Source organism: Pseudopipra pipra, chromosome 1 (assembly GCF_036250125.1).
Source record: "Pseudopipra pipra isolate bDixPip1 chromosome 1, bDixPip1.hap1, whole genome shotgun sequence".
In the NCBI taxonomy this organism is placed as follows: Eukaryota; Metazoa; Chordata; class Aves; order Passeriformes; family Pipridae; genus Pseudopipra; species Pseudopipra pipra.
This window is the reverse complement of record NC_087549.1, coordinates 68,024,631-68,040,111: the sequence shown is the minus strand read 5'-3', so window position 1 is coordinate 68,040,111 and position 15,481 is coordinate 68,024,631. Positions and strand designations below refer to the sequence as shown.

The following is a 15,481-nucleotide window of genomic DNA, read 5'->3' as shown; positions in this document are numbered from 1 at the left end:
AAACAGCTACTTCCTGGCTCATGAGAAGTTTTTCATTAAACACAACAGACTGTAATAAAATAAAGTGGATTTTAAATTGTAGGATATAATACAGGATTTGGGGGGTTGGGACTGGGAGGGGAGATTCTTGCTTTTAGGAAAACTTATGCCACACTGGGCAACTTGCACATTGATTATAGTTAGTGGAGCACCTTTAGTTGCAGAATGTATATTTTCTAGAATAGAGGATCATGACATTATATTTTTGAATAGAAAGAGAGTGATCAACTAGCCCCTCCAAGCCACTCCAGTGTTTCCTTTCTTCTCAGTCCACCAACCGCACAGATATTTTGACAAAGTAGTTCAAAGTGTTTACTCTTCTGTGAACAAAAATGAAAACATGCAGACACCTGAATCAGATGTTTGTTGTTCAGCCCTTCTGTCATTCACTTGGTTCTGCATGAAAGTGTTATTTTGCTGATTCATGTATACCCTGTGGGATATAGTTATGCATCATGTGCCACAGACATAAAAACTTGAAAGGGGGAAAAATTAAGTAATCTGTTTTCATGTACACATGTATGCATGCTTAGACACATATTCCTTTTGAAAGGATTTGTTGCAATTTGAATGAATGCCAAGATAAGTCATAAATGTGGACCAGAAATTTCTGAAAAAAATTACATACATGTATCATGGAAAAAGTCAGTCAGCTGAACGATTCCATTTAAAATCTCCTGAACTAAATCCTTGCTAATTGAGATAGAAATAATAAAAAAAAGCCATCTCACTAGTAAGAGATCACTGAAATTTTCTGTGCTACTGATGCAGACTTCTGCAAGTTTAAAGGCAAGAGATATTTATGACTTGATGCTCATATATAATCATTTATTTATATTACCACTTGAAAAGTTATTTAAATTTTTCTGCTTCCTATATTAATTAAAGCAAAGAGGCATGTTTTAGACTATGTGCTCATCAGACTGCAGATCACCTTCTGTGGGATGTAACAGTTTTTAAATCTATCTGGACTGCCCAGTCTTCAACAGAAGCAAGAGAGTCTGGCCAGTTAGGTCTTGTGAATATCTAATTTGACTGTAATAGTTAATACATTGCAGAAATGTTTGTTTCCCACAAATTATCTCACCAGTTTTGTATTTTATAATTACTTTTGCATTTGCATTGAATAATATAGTATTCAGAAGTTCAGGGGTTATGTTTCATACTGACACATTAAGATATAAAATCAAATGCACTAGTTCACTGTTCTCTCAAGCATTTGAAGTCATTCTCTGTTAGTGAATTTATAAAGCTCAGATTGAAGTCACCTATTATTGTAATAAAAATTAATACTTGTAGCTTATTTTAACAGTCAGACACTTACACATGTGCAATTTCATTGCAGACAAAAAGCAATTCTTTTCCTAGTGGTCAGGTAGTAAAGTTCATAGCAGTAAAATCTTTCTCTTTTCTTCAATCTTTTATTTATTTGGAAAGGATTTCTTTGGAACTCAGCCATCGTCCCCAGAATGGGTTTAAAATCTCTTCTGCCCCTGTTTTTGAAAAGGGTTACTTACCCCAAAATTTTATATCCCATGTGCAGTTATAGCTCTGGAAAATACCTACATGTATACATCCCCTGTACAGCTCATCTGTCTGTCATAAGTCTTTGCTAAGGAGTAAGCGCGCTGTTGCGATCGCCATCATCCCGGTGGTCAGTCGTATATCCCCCAAATGAATATGTCTCTCTTGTCAAACTTTGGAGCCTAAAAACAGAGCTGCAGATTTGAGGCTTACTTACCCATACCACTTGTGGGAAGCCTAAATTTAACTCCTTTCCCCAGGCCTTTTCCCTTCTGCGTAAATTCTTTGGAGCTGTGTAATTCTGTGGAGTAAAGGACAAGGTAAAAACTGGTGGTTTAAAAAAGGCTTAGTGCAATACAAACTCAAGAGGAAGCAGTCTCTCATGAACCCTGTTTGTTTTTAATGTGGTCTTGGCCACTAACTGTGGTCCTGAAAATGTTATTAATGGCTCAGGAAGAAAAAAACTACTGCTTTAAAGGAGAAACTGCATTTCACATCCTTCAGGTAGCTCCCCAAGAAAAAGAGGAGTCTCTTACTCAAAGAAAGAAAAGTACAGGAAGGCATCAGGGATACTTCTAAGGTGTTAAGAAGAGAGCAGTTCTGACAGAACTGACATAGAAACATTGAAAATAAATGTTATCTCTGCTCTCCTAAAATTTATCCTTTTTACTGCAAAATTGTTATTTCTTTTTAGGTTTAGAAAAACCAAACTCTCTTATTACTTTCACAGATCACACACATGTGGCAGTCCCCAACTCCTGTAAACTGCGGTTGCCTTCAGTCCCATCTGCTCACAGAAGTTGCATCATACCATGTTAATTGTTCTGGTACGATGAAAGGTCTGTGATGCCGCACAGGTGCTAAGCAGTCTGCGGGGACTGGTGGGCAAACCTCTCCCTGTGCAAGCAAGGAACTGAGCTATGCCATAAAAAGGTATCTTTGTAATGATACAGCTGCATTCCCCATTATGGGCTGACGCACAGCTGGAGGTACTTTGATGAAATCATTTACTAGCTTAGTTCTTTCAATTCAGAAACAGCACATAGGCCTAGCAGTAGGGTGTTTTTTGTCTCAGTGGCTGTGGTGCAGACTCAAAGAAAGTAAGAACAAGGCTTGATGGTCTAAAAAGCAATCCTGAGCAGTAAGAGTCTCGTCCTGGACTTTCCCAAATCCATGGATGGTTCCCCCTTCTGAACAGTTGTATGGGCTGCCACATTGCAGCCTGGAAAGAGGAATTGCTTAGTCTCTTTGCCCCACTGAGGTGCATCTATGGTTGCTGCTGCTGGAACTACAAACCATTGCTAGGTAACAGTGTCTGCAGAGAGGTCACAGTCCCATCTCTGCAGCCTGCCCTGCAGGTTTATATATAGAAAAGCATCTCTGCACTTGCTTGCATCAGTGTGCAGGACTTCTCCCTGCTTGACTTGTCCTCTGCTTGACAGCACTCCCCAGCCCATCTCAGATAGGGCGAAGGAGAAAGAACCAGAGAAAACGTGTTTACAAAGTTCACATATGCAGAGAGGGAGGAAAAATCCCTGAGTATGAGGAGCACAGCTCTCTCATCTTTCAGCTGCCTATTATACAACATATGTAGTTACCAAAGAGACACCTTCTAGCATGGGATAATGACGGAAAGAGAGGCATGGTGAGGTGTAAAAGCAAAGACCACATTCAGCAGTACATTATGCCATATATAAATGGTTGGTGAGTCACCTTGCATAGTTGGTTCACATTTTGCCAGTATAAGGATGGGGAGAAAGAGGAAGAAATTCCTTGGGTCTACTCTAGAATGGAATTTAAAGCATGTGTTGCTAGTTCTTTGTGATTTTATTATTATTTATGCTGGAGAGTGTAAGATCCAAAGATATGTTTAGTTTCAATTAAAACTTAGGAAAAAAAAGAAGGGTTGAAATTGTCCTGTGCCTGTGAAAGACTTGACGGACATATCATGAGCACCAAGGTAGAATAACTTTCCCCTGGCAGCCAGAGGTCAGAGAACCATACCAGTGCCTCCAGGAAGGCCTCTATGGCTCCTTTGCCAGTGCCCGAGGTGGATTCATAACACAGGAGAGTGCTGGCAGGCAGGTAAGAACTACCCTGTCTGTTTCCCAGCCAGCCACATACATGAGAGAGGGCCAGCAGCCAGCCCAGGCTGATGCATCCAACAGGGAATTGAGCCCCGGAGCCCACCGGCTGCCCAGCTGCTGCCCCACCAGCCCTGTGCTGGCCAGTCCTGCTGCATAGCAGAGCTCTTGACTGGCAGAGACAGCTTCAGGTGTTTTCAGACCAGCTCGTGCCCCAAACTGCCATTGTTGGCACTCCAGTGTCTTAGGCTATCTCTGCTTTGAACGGCAGATCTCTGGTTGAATCCTGGCAGCTCATGTTGATACCAGCAAGGATGTGGTAGAAGAATTTAGCTTGTTTTGATGACTACAAATCAATTAGATTTACATTCAGTATCAGCTTCCTTGAGTAGGGGAAGTCATTAGTGAAAGGAGTGACTTTTTCTTTATAAAACAGGTCAGAGGAATAATGCTCTTGTTCTCTTTTTTACCAAGAAAACTGCTGCAGATGGGAAGCGACAGGAGATCATTGTATTGGACTCAAAACGAAGCAATGCTATTAATATTGGCTTGACAGTGTTGCCCCCTCCTCGCACTATCAAGACTGCTATTTTGAACTTTGACGAATATGCCTTAAACAAGGAAGGAATAGAGGTAAGAAAGAATAGTTGATGTCCTCAAGTCTGCATTTTCAATACTTCTCTTTTTTTCTCTCCATGTTGCACATGGTGCAAGACAGACTTGTCATGGAAGAGGGAGAAGAGGATATATCATGTCATGTCTGAGTGTTGAAATTTGTCAGATTGATGTTGTGGGCTCAGAAGTGTGTAGTATCCACCTGAGGCTGGGCATGCTCCATAAATGTCGATGATCTGCCTTGTTTGTATCTAAGTTTGAGTAGCAATGCTGCTAATTCCTGTCGAGATTTTCAGAGTATTATCTCAAGCTAGACTGAAATACTGTGAAGCAGCAAGAACAGGCAGTGAGTTACTGGGGCTGATGCAACTCGTACAGAATTTAATAAATTTCGTGCCCAGCTAGCTGTTGGAGTCATTCTAGATTGTATATCTCATTGAAAACAAATACAGTGACTAGTTCTGCTCAAAATAGCATTTCTGTGTTCCTGTTGTTTGAAGAAAAGCAGTTGGTATAAAGATTACAGATGATGTAATTTTTACCATTACATGTTTGACTTTGCAGATAGTCTTACCAAGATCCAAGATGAGCTCCGTTTATTATTTTTTTATCAAAACATTTTTCTTCTATGAAGTGTAAAAGAAACCTGCTGCTCCCCTGTTTGTTTTTTTTTCATTATAGTTGTATTCATTTCAAATTTTATTTTTTCTTTTCAATATGCCTATATCATCTAGTAAGAGTAATCTGCACAACAAAGAGAGAACTTCTAGCTAGAAGGCAAGGTCTTATTTATCCTTACTCAAATATAGTTTCTTCCCAAAGCTATTTTACTTATTTGCTATAATAATACTTTACTTGTATTATGAAGGTGACAGATCAGTCTGAAAAGGTAATTTTTCATGACTCGGCCCATGTACCCACCACTGCAGTCAGGAGTACTAAGCTTTACAGTGTTGAAGAAGTACCCCTCCAGCCAAGGCCAGCTCACAGACTACTACTTAGATCTCAGTGCTGTAGGCAAGGTTTCCATACAAAGTCCAACATAAAATGCCTGATGAGAAAGGGCACATCTTCATTAACACCCATGTATTGTCTCCTTTGAATTGTGTCCTTCTCTAGCTTGCTTAGCAGCAGTTCAGATGCTCTGCACAGCCCACCCTTTCCACTGCCAACATTTGTCACTGGGCTCTCCATCTGCCAACCACCTGTGGTGTCCACAGTTGTGAGTGCCTTGTACCACCACACCCTCCTTTGGGTGTCCTTCCCATTAGCTGCCAGGAACCCATAATTTCATTTGAAATATATATATGCAGGCAGCTTTCAAACTGAAGAATTCAAGAAACCAAGAAATTATACCCTGTTAGTATACTTGCCCAGTGCTAAAGAAAATGGGGGTTCTGAGGTCTATCTCCACAGCTTGATGCTAAGAATGTGAGTAATCCTACTGTGATCATTCTGGTATTTGAAATCAAAAGAAAGGACAAGTAGAGCAGAGCCCAGGTACATTGCACTTTCAGAGATGAAGCCTTCATTGGCTGGGAAGGATGATGTTCATGCAGAAAAGAGCTTTTTTCTTCAATATTCCATATTTATTCACTTATCAGGTGAAACCCTACACTGAATTCAGTCTCCCTTTCCCAGTCTCCAAGTTACCATTTTTTCTTATAGTACGTTGTTAGAGTCAGACAGATGTTTATGGTGATATAGGGCTGGATTAAGCTATGCAAAATTGGCCAGGAAGCACACAGGTTGATACAGAAATATATTGTTGTGAGTCCCACTGTTTTTGGCAGAGCCCTACCTCAGTTTTCCATGCTGCCCCTTTGGTCTACAGTGTAGACAAGCTTAGTTTCCTGTTTCTCTTTTCTGCATCTGTCCGTTCACTGGCTTTAGCCTTTGAGTTAGTTTAGAGGGGAGAGATTTTTAGAAAATTTTCTGGTTCATATCTGTGGTCCCTAAATCTTGGGAAATAATTGGTAGCAACGATAATGAATCAGTAATGATGTAAGAATCAGCTTCATTTATTAAAAACCACAGATAATAAAATATATTATTTGCTATATAATGTAATTGATAGCTTATCTATGGGTTGAATGAGGCAGGACTCGTATGCAAACAAGTTCTACAATTGGCCTAATTTAAAAATTGTATCACAGTGGATACTCAAAAGCATTTCTGCATAGTTAGTTGTCTAAAGAGATGTCACATCTAGTAAGCAGAAGAGAGAGATGTAAAGAAAGCAGGAAAAGAGATGTAATGTGTGCAGTGACAACCTAACATTCACTGCTAAAATTTCAGAGAAACTATAATTTAGGATCATCTTCAGCTTTTATCAGATCCAACACAGAGCAGAGCACCAACAGCAATAAAAGTCACCTGAGCCATCCTTTGCCTTGGCTGTGAGCTCTGTGCTATATCCTTCACTGAGGAGCATCGTCACTGTGATGCTAGTGTGTGTGTGTGGCTTTAGTTCTGCACCTTGCTGGATCAAATGGTATCTTAAAAGTGACCTTGGTGTTTTCTTTAAGGACAGTGGATTAAAGTAGTGCTGACAGTAGTTCTAGCAGCAGGGCAGTGATGCAGCAGGCTGCAGGCTCCAAGTTAGTGATAGCCTAATTCATCATCAAGTCCATAGTAACCCAGTAAACCCTCCACTACTGTTCTACATTCTGCTGAATGCTGCTGTGCTTATGACATTGAACTCATTAACTTTAAATGTATAATTAAGTAGGAAAAAATTCTCCAGTTATTTTAAAATTCTCTGTACCTAAGTATGTTATATATTTTTAGGCCATGTGTTTAAAGAGGTTAGGTACCCCTGAGTTGTGAAAAAAGGCAGAAAATGGAGACATGACGCTAGAAAGGCAGATGTAGTCCACTTAGTATGCAAAGCAGGCACTGTTAAAGACGTATTTTCAAAGGAATGCACATTGTGTGTTTGCAAGCAAGCGTCAGTCCAGCTAAAAAAGATTTTGCAACCTTACATTTGCCAAAGTGTTTGTGTTTTCCTTTCTTTGAAAGCTTGGCATTCATTGTGCTCAAACAGCTTGGAGCTCGCTGCAGAATAAAGAACAGCCTCCTTAGCATGGATGAGGTCTTTCTATGAGCTAAGCAAAAGAGGCAAACTTAAAATCCTGGCACCTAATTTTTATGTATCATGGGCAACTGCAAGAATGGAGTACAACAAAGCAGTCCTTGGTGCTTGTCTTTAGCAAAGGTAGTGAGTGGATCACTCTGTAAAGGGCTACTCAGTAAGGGAACAGGGATCAAAATCAAATTTAGCAGACTAAAATTAGGGTTATGCTGTGAGGAAATAACCATGAGTTGCTTTGTACTTTACAATATAGCTTTGTGATGTTATGCGATATTGATTACATTATAGGTGTAGCTTTTAGTAAAACTATTTGTAATTTAAAAATCTCTCTGGGTATGCTAGGCCCTCCATACTTATATTAAGTAATTTGAATTCTGGGTGTCTGGAGTGTCTAGGTAGCCCTGAGATGTAAAAAGAGGTACAAAATGAGAGCTTGGTGTTAAAAAGGCATATGGTGACATGTATAAACAAAAATCAAAATGCAATTTTTGGAAACAATTATGGTATTTACATTTTTATTCTTTTATTATTATGATCACTGACATGGTATATTGACATTTGCAGTTTCCAATTTGTTTAGCTAATGCTTTGTAAAAGTGTGATGGGATGTTTCAAATCCCATGCTAGTTCCTGTGACCTGAAAGAACACCTTTTTTTACAAGTCTAGACGGAAGAGAGAATGGCCTCAACGGTGCCTTGCTGGCTGGACACTCACAGTCAGTCTGCTACTGCCGTAATCAGTTTCAGACTCTATTTAAAAGAAAAAAGCCACTCTTTCTCTCCTTGAAGCAAACCTAAACATCTTCTGCAGCTTCTGTGACCAGCAATGGCACGTTCATATGTTTCAGTAGATAGCTGAGGAAGTGGAGTGGTGTGACTGAGGCAATGATGTCAGTTCCTGATTTACAGGGATGGCCATCAGCGTTTTAGATGTAGTCCCTTCTCAGAACTGGATTGTTTCTGGAAGAGTTGAAATAAAATTAGTGCAGGCAGCCTCACTTACTGCGAGTTCTGACCTTCAGATGCTGTTATAATTTCTTAGATTTTCTGCAGGTAAGCAAACCAGCAATGTGTCTCATTAACAGCTGCCTGGGAAGCTGAAGTTTGAGAGAGCCTTTTAGGAGTTGAATTGTCTGCTGAGACCTGTCAAATATCTGATGAAATACCCACTAATACGTTTTTGGTTATGCAGTTTATGAATCTGTGGGTTTCAAACCACAGAAGCTTTGGACCCAACAACAACCAGATATTTGGGTTACTAATTTTTTCCAGGCTGTCGTTCACCTGTAAGATCGGTTGAAACCAAATATGAAAGCCAAGACATCCTTGCAACCTCATCATCACTGAGAAGCCCCGATATCTCATGAAAGAGAGAACTTAAGCACCTAATTTCCTCAGAGGCTCTGGGCTATTCGCAGTTGCTGGTTAGGTGCTTCCTTGCATCCTACCTACACTGAGGCCCATGACCCTCAGCCTTACGGAGTTTATAAATTTTGCCCTGTGACCATTGTAACTCTTTCCTCTTAGGAACTTTTGGAGATTATACCTCAGGATGGCAGACTCCAGGAAGTAAGAAGTTTGATCCCTCTGCTGAAAGTTCAAGCAAGTGGCTGGTTCCAGCAATCCAGCAGCAGAATAATTAGTATCCATTATGTCATGCAAAAATTACTTATTTTCCTCCATTTTTTGTGCACTGCTTTTCCTCAGAATATATGACTCTGGCCCAGATGGTTGTGTGAGAATGCATGAAGGTAAAATATGCTTGTCACACATACTAGAGAATATGAGCATTGGGTTTGTTAATAACCAGTTCTTCTTTAATTGACCTGCTGGCTACCGACACCATCTCAGATATGAGGAAAGACTGAGGTTACTGGGCCTGTTTAGCCTGGAGAAGAGCAGACTGAGAGTGGAGCTTACAAAGGCCTATAAGTATGTGAAGGAAGGGTGCCAAGAGGATGGAGCCAGGCTCTTCTCAGTGGTGCCAAGCAATAGGATAAGAGGCAATGGGCAGGAACTGATGCACAGGAAGTTCCTCCTAAATATGAGGAAGAACCTCTCTACTGTGTGTGTGACTCTGCATTGGAACAGATTACCCATAGAGGTTGTGGAGTCTTCCTCTTTGGAGATATTCAAGAACCATCTGGATGCAATTCTGCGCAAAGTGCTCTAAGGATGACTGTGCTTGAACAAGGAGGTTGGACCAGATGATCCACTGTGGTCCTTTCCAACCTGACCCATTCCGTGATTCTGTGTACTGAGGACAGTGTTATGAACTAATGATTTGACTCAAAGCTATTTGTGATTTAATGGTCACATCAGGTGCCAGTAACCTTCTGCCCTGCTGTGCTTTTATGCTACTTTTACTGTCGGTGATCTTTCAAAAAATAGTAGTAATAAAAATTAAAATAATAATAAAGTGACACATGGTGTACTCATCACTTTCCAACACTGAACAAATGGCTCAAATTAGTCATAGAGTGGAAATCAAGAATAGGAGCATTTTACCATTAGCTCAGGGGCACACCAAGGATGATGACCAGCAGGATCAGAATTATTTTCCCGAGCAGATCAGAAGTGCTGGGGTAGGTCATTTTTATGGGGGCAGTTGCACCCTGGATCATGTGAGACCTGCCTGCAGCTCCAGTCCCATCCAGGCATGGCTTTCAGCAGCAGGGCTGATCCTCAGCAGCTGGCACCACAAGTACAGGCTCTTTTGTTTGGCATTTCTGTTTCACATACTACAGTACAGAGCACAGCAGCTTTGCAGTATTTGGACTTGAATGCTTTTTGTCAGCTCCATCTATCTTGTAGTGTTTACATAAAGCTCAAGGAGGAGGAGAGTCCCTTGGGAAATAAAGCTTACTGTTTCATTCCTCTCTTGAAAATGCCCCAAAGCAGTGCAAAATCTCTGGAGTGAGGCCTCTGCCCCACCACAAAATACTTGTGGGATCCCTGGGTAGCTGCCAAAAGTCCTAGTTATTTGTAGGAGGCAATTGAGAATACTGCTGAAGTGTTGGCCTTTAAAAATGCATCAGAAGCATTTTTTCATCCATCACATGGCTACTGCTAACTCTCCATGTATGGATGTTCAATATGATCCTATTTGCAAGTTGCCCGGTCTCAGCTGAGGGCGTGTTGACTTCTTCTTGCTATGGAAGAGAGAAGTAGACATTAGGAGGCCTGGCTTCTTCAAGGGACACTGCAAAACTTCTTATGAGTTTCAGAATCAGTGTCTTTTTTTTTTTTTTAACTTTTTTAGATGAGTATTGGTTAAGCACTGAGAAATGTCCTGAAGCAGCTACTTATAAATTTAATTTTATGTTAGGCATGATCCAAATTACAGATTTTAGCATATGTGGGTAGATGGATGCAATACACAAATGCTATCAATTGGAACAGGTGTACATCAAGATATTTTCCAAGCAGTCATTGACAGGCTAAGGAAAAGCAGCAGAGCGTACTGAAGGATTTTCCTCCTCTCTTTTTTTTACTTTGGATATTAATTTATTAAGATAGAGTCTTGCAGTGTCCAAGCAAGGAGGTTTTGTTTGTTGTTGTTTGTAACTGAGAGACAGAGCCAACTTAACAGAAAGAAATGCTTCTTTACTTATGTTTATGGAAGTCAGCAGAAGAAAATGGACAGCAATACAAATGGTGTGACTGAAATTATATAAGTCCTAGTTCAACAAATCTTGTTCTTCCCCTGGAAAGGTCCCTTGCTCTCCATGCTTAGCTTCAGTGCTGTACAGGCAGCCAGGGGAATTACCAGTAGTGGAAGCAGGCAGTTGTGCTGCTTTGATGAATTGGCTATTTCAGCATTGGAACAAGGCTGCAGTTTAGATTGGTAGGTCTGACAGCTCTTTGGTGTTTTTATTTTTCTCTTCTCCCCTTCAAAACAACCTCTGTCATTATAGAAGGCTGCAGCAAAAGCATGTCATTCCTCAGATGAATAAATGTAAGTTGTGTTAAAAATCTGCTTTGCTTTAAGGAGGCGTTGGTAGGGTAAAGACCTCAACTTATCTGATACTTTTATGTTATTTTGCTTTTCTTTTTTATTTTAAAATGCACTTCTTATGTTAAAAACTAATTAAGAAGCAATACCTTAGGGAGTATTACTTTGAGAAGAAAAGCTGCCACATATAAACAAGCCTGTAAAATCCATGAATTAAAGGGAAATTTTAAATATTTTGAGCCACACTGGCAGCAGAAATTAAAAATATTGAGATCCTTTTTCATCAAAATTTTAGACTTTTCAAATCAAAAGAGAAAAAGGCCATGTGTTATGCAATGCATAATTCAGCTTTAAATTCAATGTATGTTCCTTGGGAAGTTGTCAGTTAGGGTGAAGTTTTTAGGAGTGACCTAGTAAGCTGCAATAGTTTTCATGTGTCATAAAAAAAAACAAAACAGACAGAACAAAAAGCAAGAAATTATGGGAACAGCAAGGGACAGGAGTCCTCAAGTTATTTTTGTATACTTGCAAGTGTGCTGGAAGATTCTTCGACATTGAGGCTAAAAGAACCCTTAAAATTTAGTCTGATCTGCTATAAATGACAGGCCACTAAACTGCTCTCCTTTTACCCTTGCTTCCATAAGTAATTTGCAGAAAGTTGTTAAGTTTTGACTTAAACATATGAAAACTGATGAGATCAGTCCTAACAAGTCTCCCTTTGTCTGTCCTTCAGTATTTCATCCCATGATTAGCTGTATCTACTGAGTACAGATTTAAAAAAGGCATTTTAATCAAGATATGTTTTTCAACAAACTTCAGGTGTGTGAGATGGCAGGCCTCATTTTGCTTTCTTGCGCATGGGTTAGTTCTTGGTTACTACAGTGCTGTCCTAATTTAACAGCCAGGGACTTGAGGACTTCTACTGTTGCTGCTGTGAAGTCACCCAGCATCCAATCCTCTCACACCTCTCAGCCGTGCCACTGATGCCTGCCTTTTGTCTCCCTGTACAGAAAATCCTGACCATGATCCCAACTGAGGAGGAAAAGCAAAAGATCCAGGAGGCACAGCTGGCGAATCCCGATGTCCCCCTGGGCAGCGCCGAGCAGTTCCTTCTCACCCTTTCCTCCATCAGCGAACTTTCTGCCAGGCTCCAGCTCTGGGCTTTCAAGATGGACTACGAGATAGTGGAAAAGGTGAGAGGAAGCAGGGAGGCAGGGGTGGAGACTCTTCCAAGGCTTTGCTCAATCTTCCCCTGACCTTGAATATGAGCATGTATTTTGAGGAAATGGTAAATGGTTCGCTTTTGTTTCAGTGTCCAACTAGGAAACAGCTAAAATGATCCTTCATAATCTATTCCTTCTATAAAAGAAAATGAGAGATTATGTCTTCCTTCCTTTAATTAGAAGATAATGATATTGAAACAAATAAGAGGGCTAAATCTTGACCACATCTTTTCCAGATGTTGTTATTCAGGAAATTCTTACTTCAGAGCAATGAGAATTTTTCTTTGGTCAAAGATTGAGTGAGGAGTACAGTATTCAATCTTATATTGTAAAATGAGAGTACTGATCTTCATTCATTTTAACTAAGAAAAACACAAAACCACCATCCATTAAAGTTTTTTTTTGTTTATACTTCTCAAAATTCTAAATAAAAGATAAGACATCCTTCAGGAGTGTTACGTTCAGATAAGTCACAGACAGTTGTTGCCACTTTCTTCATGGATGGCGTTCATTCAGAGAACAATATAATACTGTAATTGAGTTCTGTCATTAATGATGAACCACAGACAAAAATTTCAAAAAGAGAGTGTAAAATTTTGGTGCCTAGGTGAAAGAGAATGGAACTGTTTAGGAAATTTCACAGTACTTCCTGCTTTTCACAAGGTCTTTCAAAAATCTCTGCAGAGGAGCCTTCTTCTGGCTGCTCTTCTGGTGCATACCCCATGCATTGCTCTTAAAGCAACTCTCTCCTGTATATATTAATTTTGTACCTGCATCTGTGCACAAATTTTTTTATTGAAAGATCAGTATACCTTTGTGTGAAAATGCCTTATGTTTACCTAGAAATGGTTATTTAACAAGTTGTACAAAAGTGGATTGATTTTCAGATGATACTGTCAAGATTACTTCTCCTCTGCTTCATCTTTTTAGATTTTAAGAAATGCAATCACACAAATATTCAGGGTTTTTTAATTATGTTTTAGTCTTAGCCATTTACATTTCTGACTTGTATAACAAAATACTTGTATCTGGTATGAATACTTTCTTGCCCTTTTTTTTTTTTTTTTTACTTTGGTACAGCTATTTATTCTGCTCTGAAATTACCGCAAGGCTAAATTGTACCTTTCATGAAAGCCGAGTTATCTGTAGCTGTTAATTTCTGCATATACATAGAATTTCTAGTGTCCTCTAAATCAAAAAGTAGCATTTGAAGCACTGCTAAAAGCTAAAGAAATTTTGATAGTTTTCCTGATGCTTTGCCTATAATGGTTATGCCACAAAGTAAGTTAATGAGTTGCCAGCTAAAATCCATGTAGAATGGATGCTAGTACAAAATGTCTCAAATATTTAAATTACTCAAAGAAGCAATAGCTGGAGTCAAGATAGAACCAACATTTTTATCCCTGTTGAAAGGTAGATAGGACTAAGTGCAGTACTTATTATACAATGGTAGAGGAAATAACGTGATAACTCTGATAAAATAAGAGGAGCATGTGATAAGAAGCCCATCAGAGAAGCACAGATAGGACAGACAGCTTGGGTCTTCATTGGGTGAAGAGGCAGATACAGGATCAGACATCAGGGCTTCAAAAGAGAGTGAGCACCTCTCCAGTAACAAAAGGTTAAAATCAGAGTTTTAAGTTCCAGGTAACCAATAAATATACATGTTATTTAGACTGAGATAAGCACATTCAAATTTAAAAAATGAAGTAGTTTGCATTAGTGATTCTGATAATAAGAGTCCCGTGAGCTGCTAATATTCTTCTGTTCTTGAAACTGTATTTTTGAAGAAGATCCATCTGCAAAAGGGGAAACCCTTTATGAAACCTAGGTGCCAAAATCACTTAGCTCCACAGTTTTCGTCATTTTTTTTTAGTCAAACATCTGCTTGATTTTTTTTTAATCTATTTTAGAATAAGGAAAATTCATAGCAATTCAAAATGCACTTATTGTTTATCAAGTGACACATATATTTTATATAAGAAATTAATGAACCTTGGTATTATTTCCATGAGGCTGAAATTTTTAGATGGTCCATGATATCAACAGTGTGAAATACCTGAGTTGTTGATGTAAGACCACGGTTCTTATACATGAGAACATACTTCTGCTCATCTGCCAAGAACAGAGTTTTGCCTAAGTAGGTCTTAGTTTCATGTCTGATAACCTGAAAGAAAAGAGCGTGAATTGTTCAAGAAATGGGTTAATTGATACATTTTTATGTTCAGGAGACGCTTTCCAGGCATGATGAATGAAGTCGTCTTTCTTGGCTTGAATTTTATAACTAAAGCAAGTCAGGATATATTTGCAGGAAGCACCCTCAGACTGTGAGGGGCTGAACTGAATGAATGAATACTCATTCTTTGCTCTGTACAGAAAATAAAAAAAGAAAACCCTTTCCAAATGATTTGTCTGATAATGTGTATACTGTTTTGAAATGTTAACTTAAATGCCTACTGAAGATCATTAGTGTAACAATTTTTCTCACCTTTATTTTGGTATCATAGTTTAAAGGCAAAGAAAAAAGAGGTAGAGTTTCAACTTTAAAACTTGATTTTCAGACTTCTGATTGCTCTGAAAAATTACAGTGTTGCTACTCATTCTTTGTACTGAACTATTTATGATGCAAATGCTGTCAAATTTCATTATCTCAAAGAGAATTTAAAAACTGAAGAAAAAGGAATAGAAACTTTGGTTGTCTTAAATAAGATTATTTTTTTATTAAAATCACTGCAGGCAAATACATCCTTATTGCTGACAACTTTAAAGGATCATAAATTAATACAAGCGGCTGTAGAAATGAGACAAGTAGGAGTGGTAAAAAAAAAGGGCTTAGTTCAGTTTCTTTTTTGAGAAGAAAGATTACTCCTGACTCTAGTCTTCCTGGAGACAGTGTGCTACAGAAATAAGTGTTCAAAAAGGTTGTACTTCTGAGTGATGCTTAAAC

At 39.1% G+C, this 15,481-nt stretch overlaps 1 protein-coding gene across 10 annotated transcripts in view; it reads left to right on the top strand.

The window, feature by feature from the left end:
- FHOD3 (formin homology 2 domain containing 3) overlaps positions 1-15,481 on the top strand; it is a 386,896-nt gene that overhangs the window by 324,220 nt on the left and 47,195 nt on the right. For all 10 annotated transcript variants that reach the window (XM_064660232.1, XM_064660222.1, XM_064660212.1 and 7 more), the window contains 2 exons: positions 4,122-4,280; positions 12,322-12,504. In XM_064660232.1, coding sequence (XP_064516302.1) covers positions 4,122-4,280; positions 12,322-12,504 — 342 coding nt within the window. The remainder of the gene's footprint in view (positions 1-4,121; positions 4,281-12,321; positions 12,505-15,481) is intronic.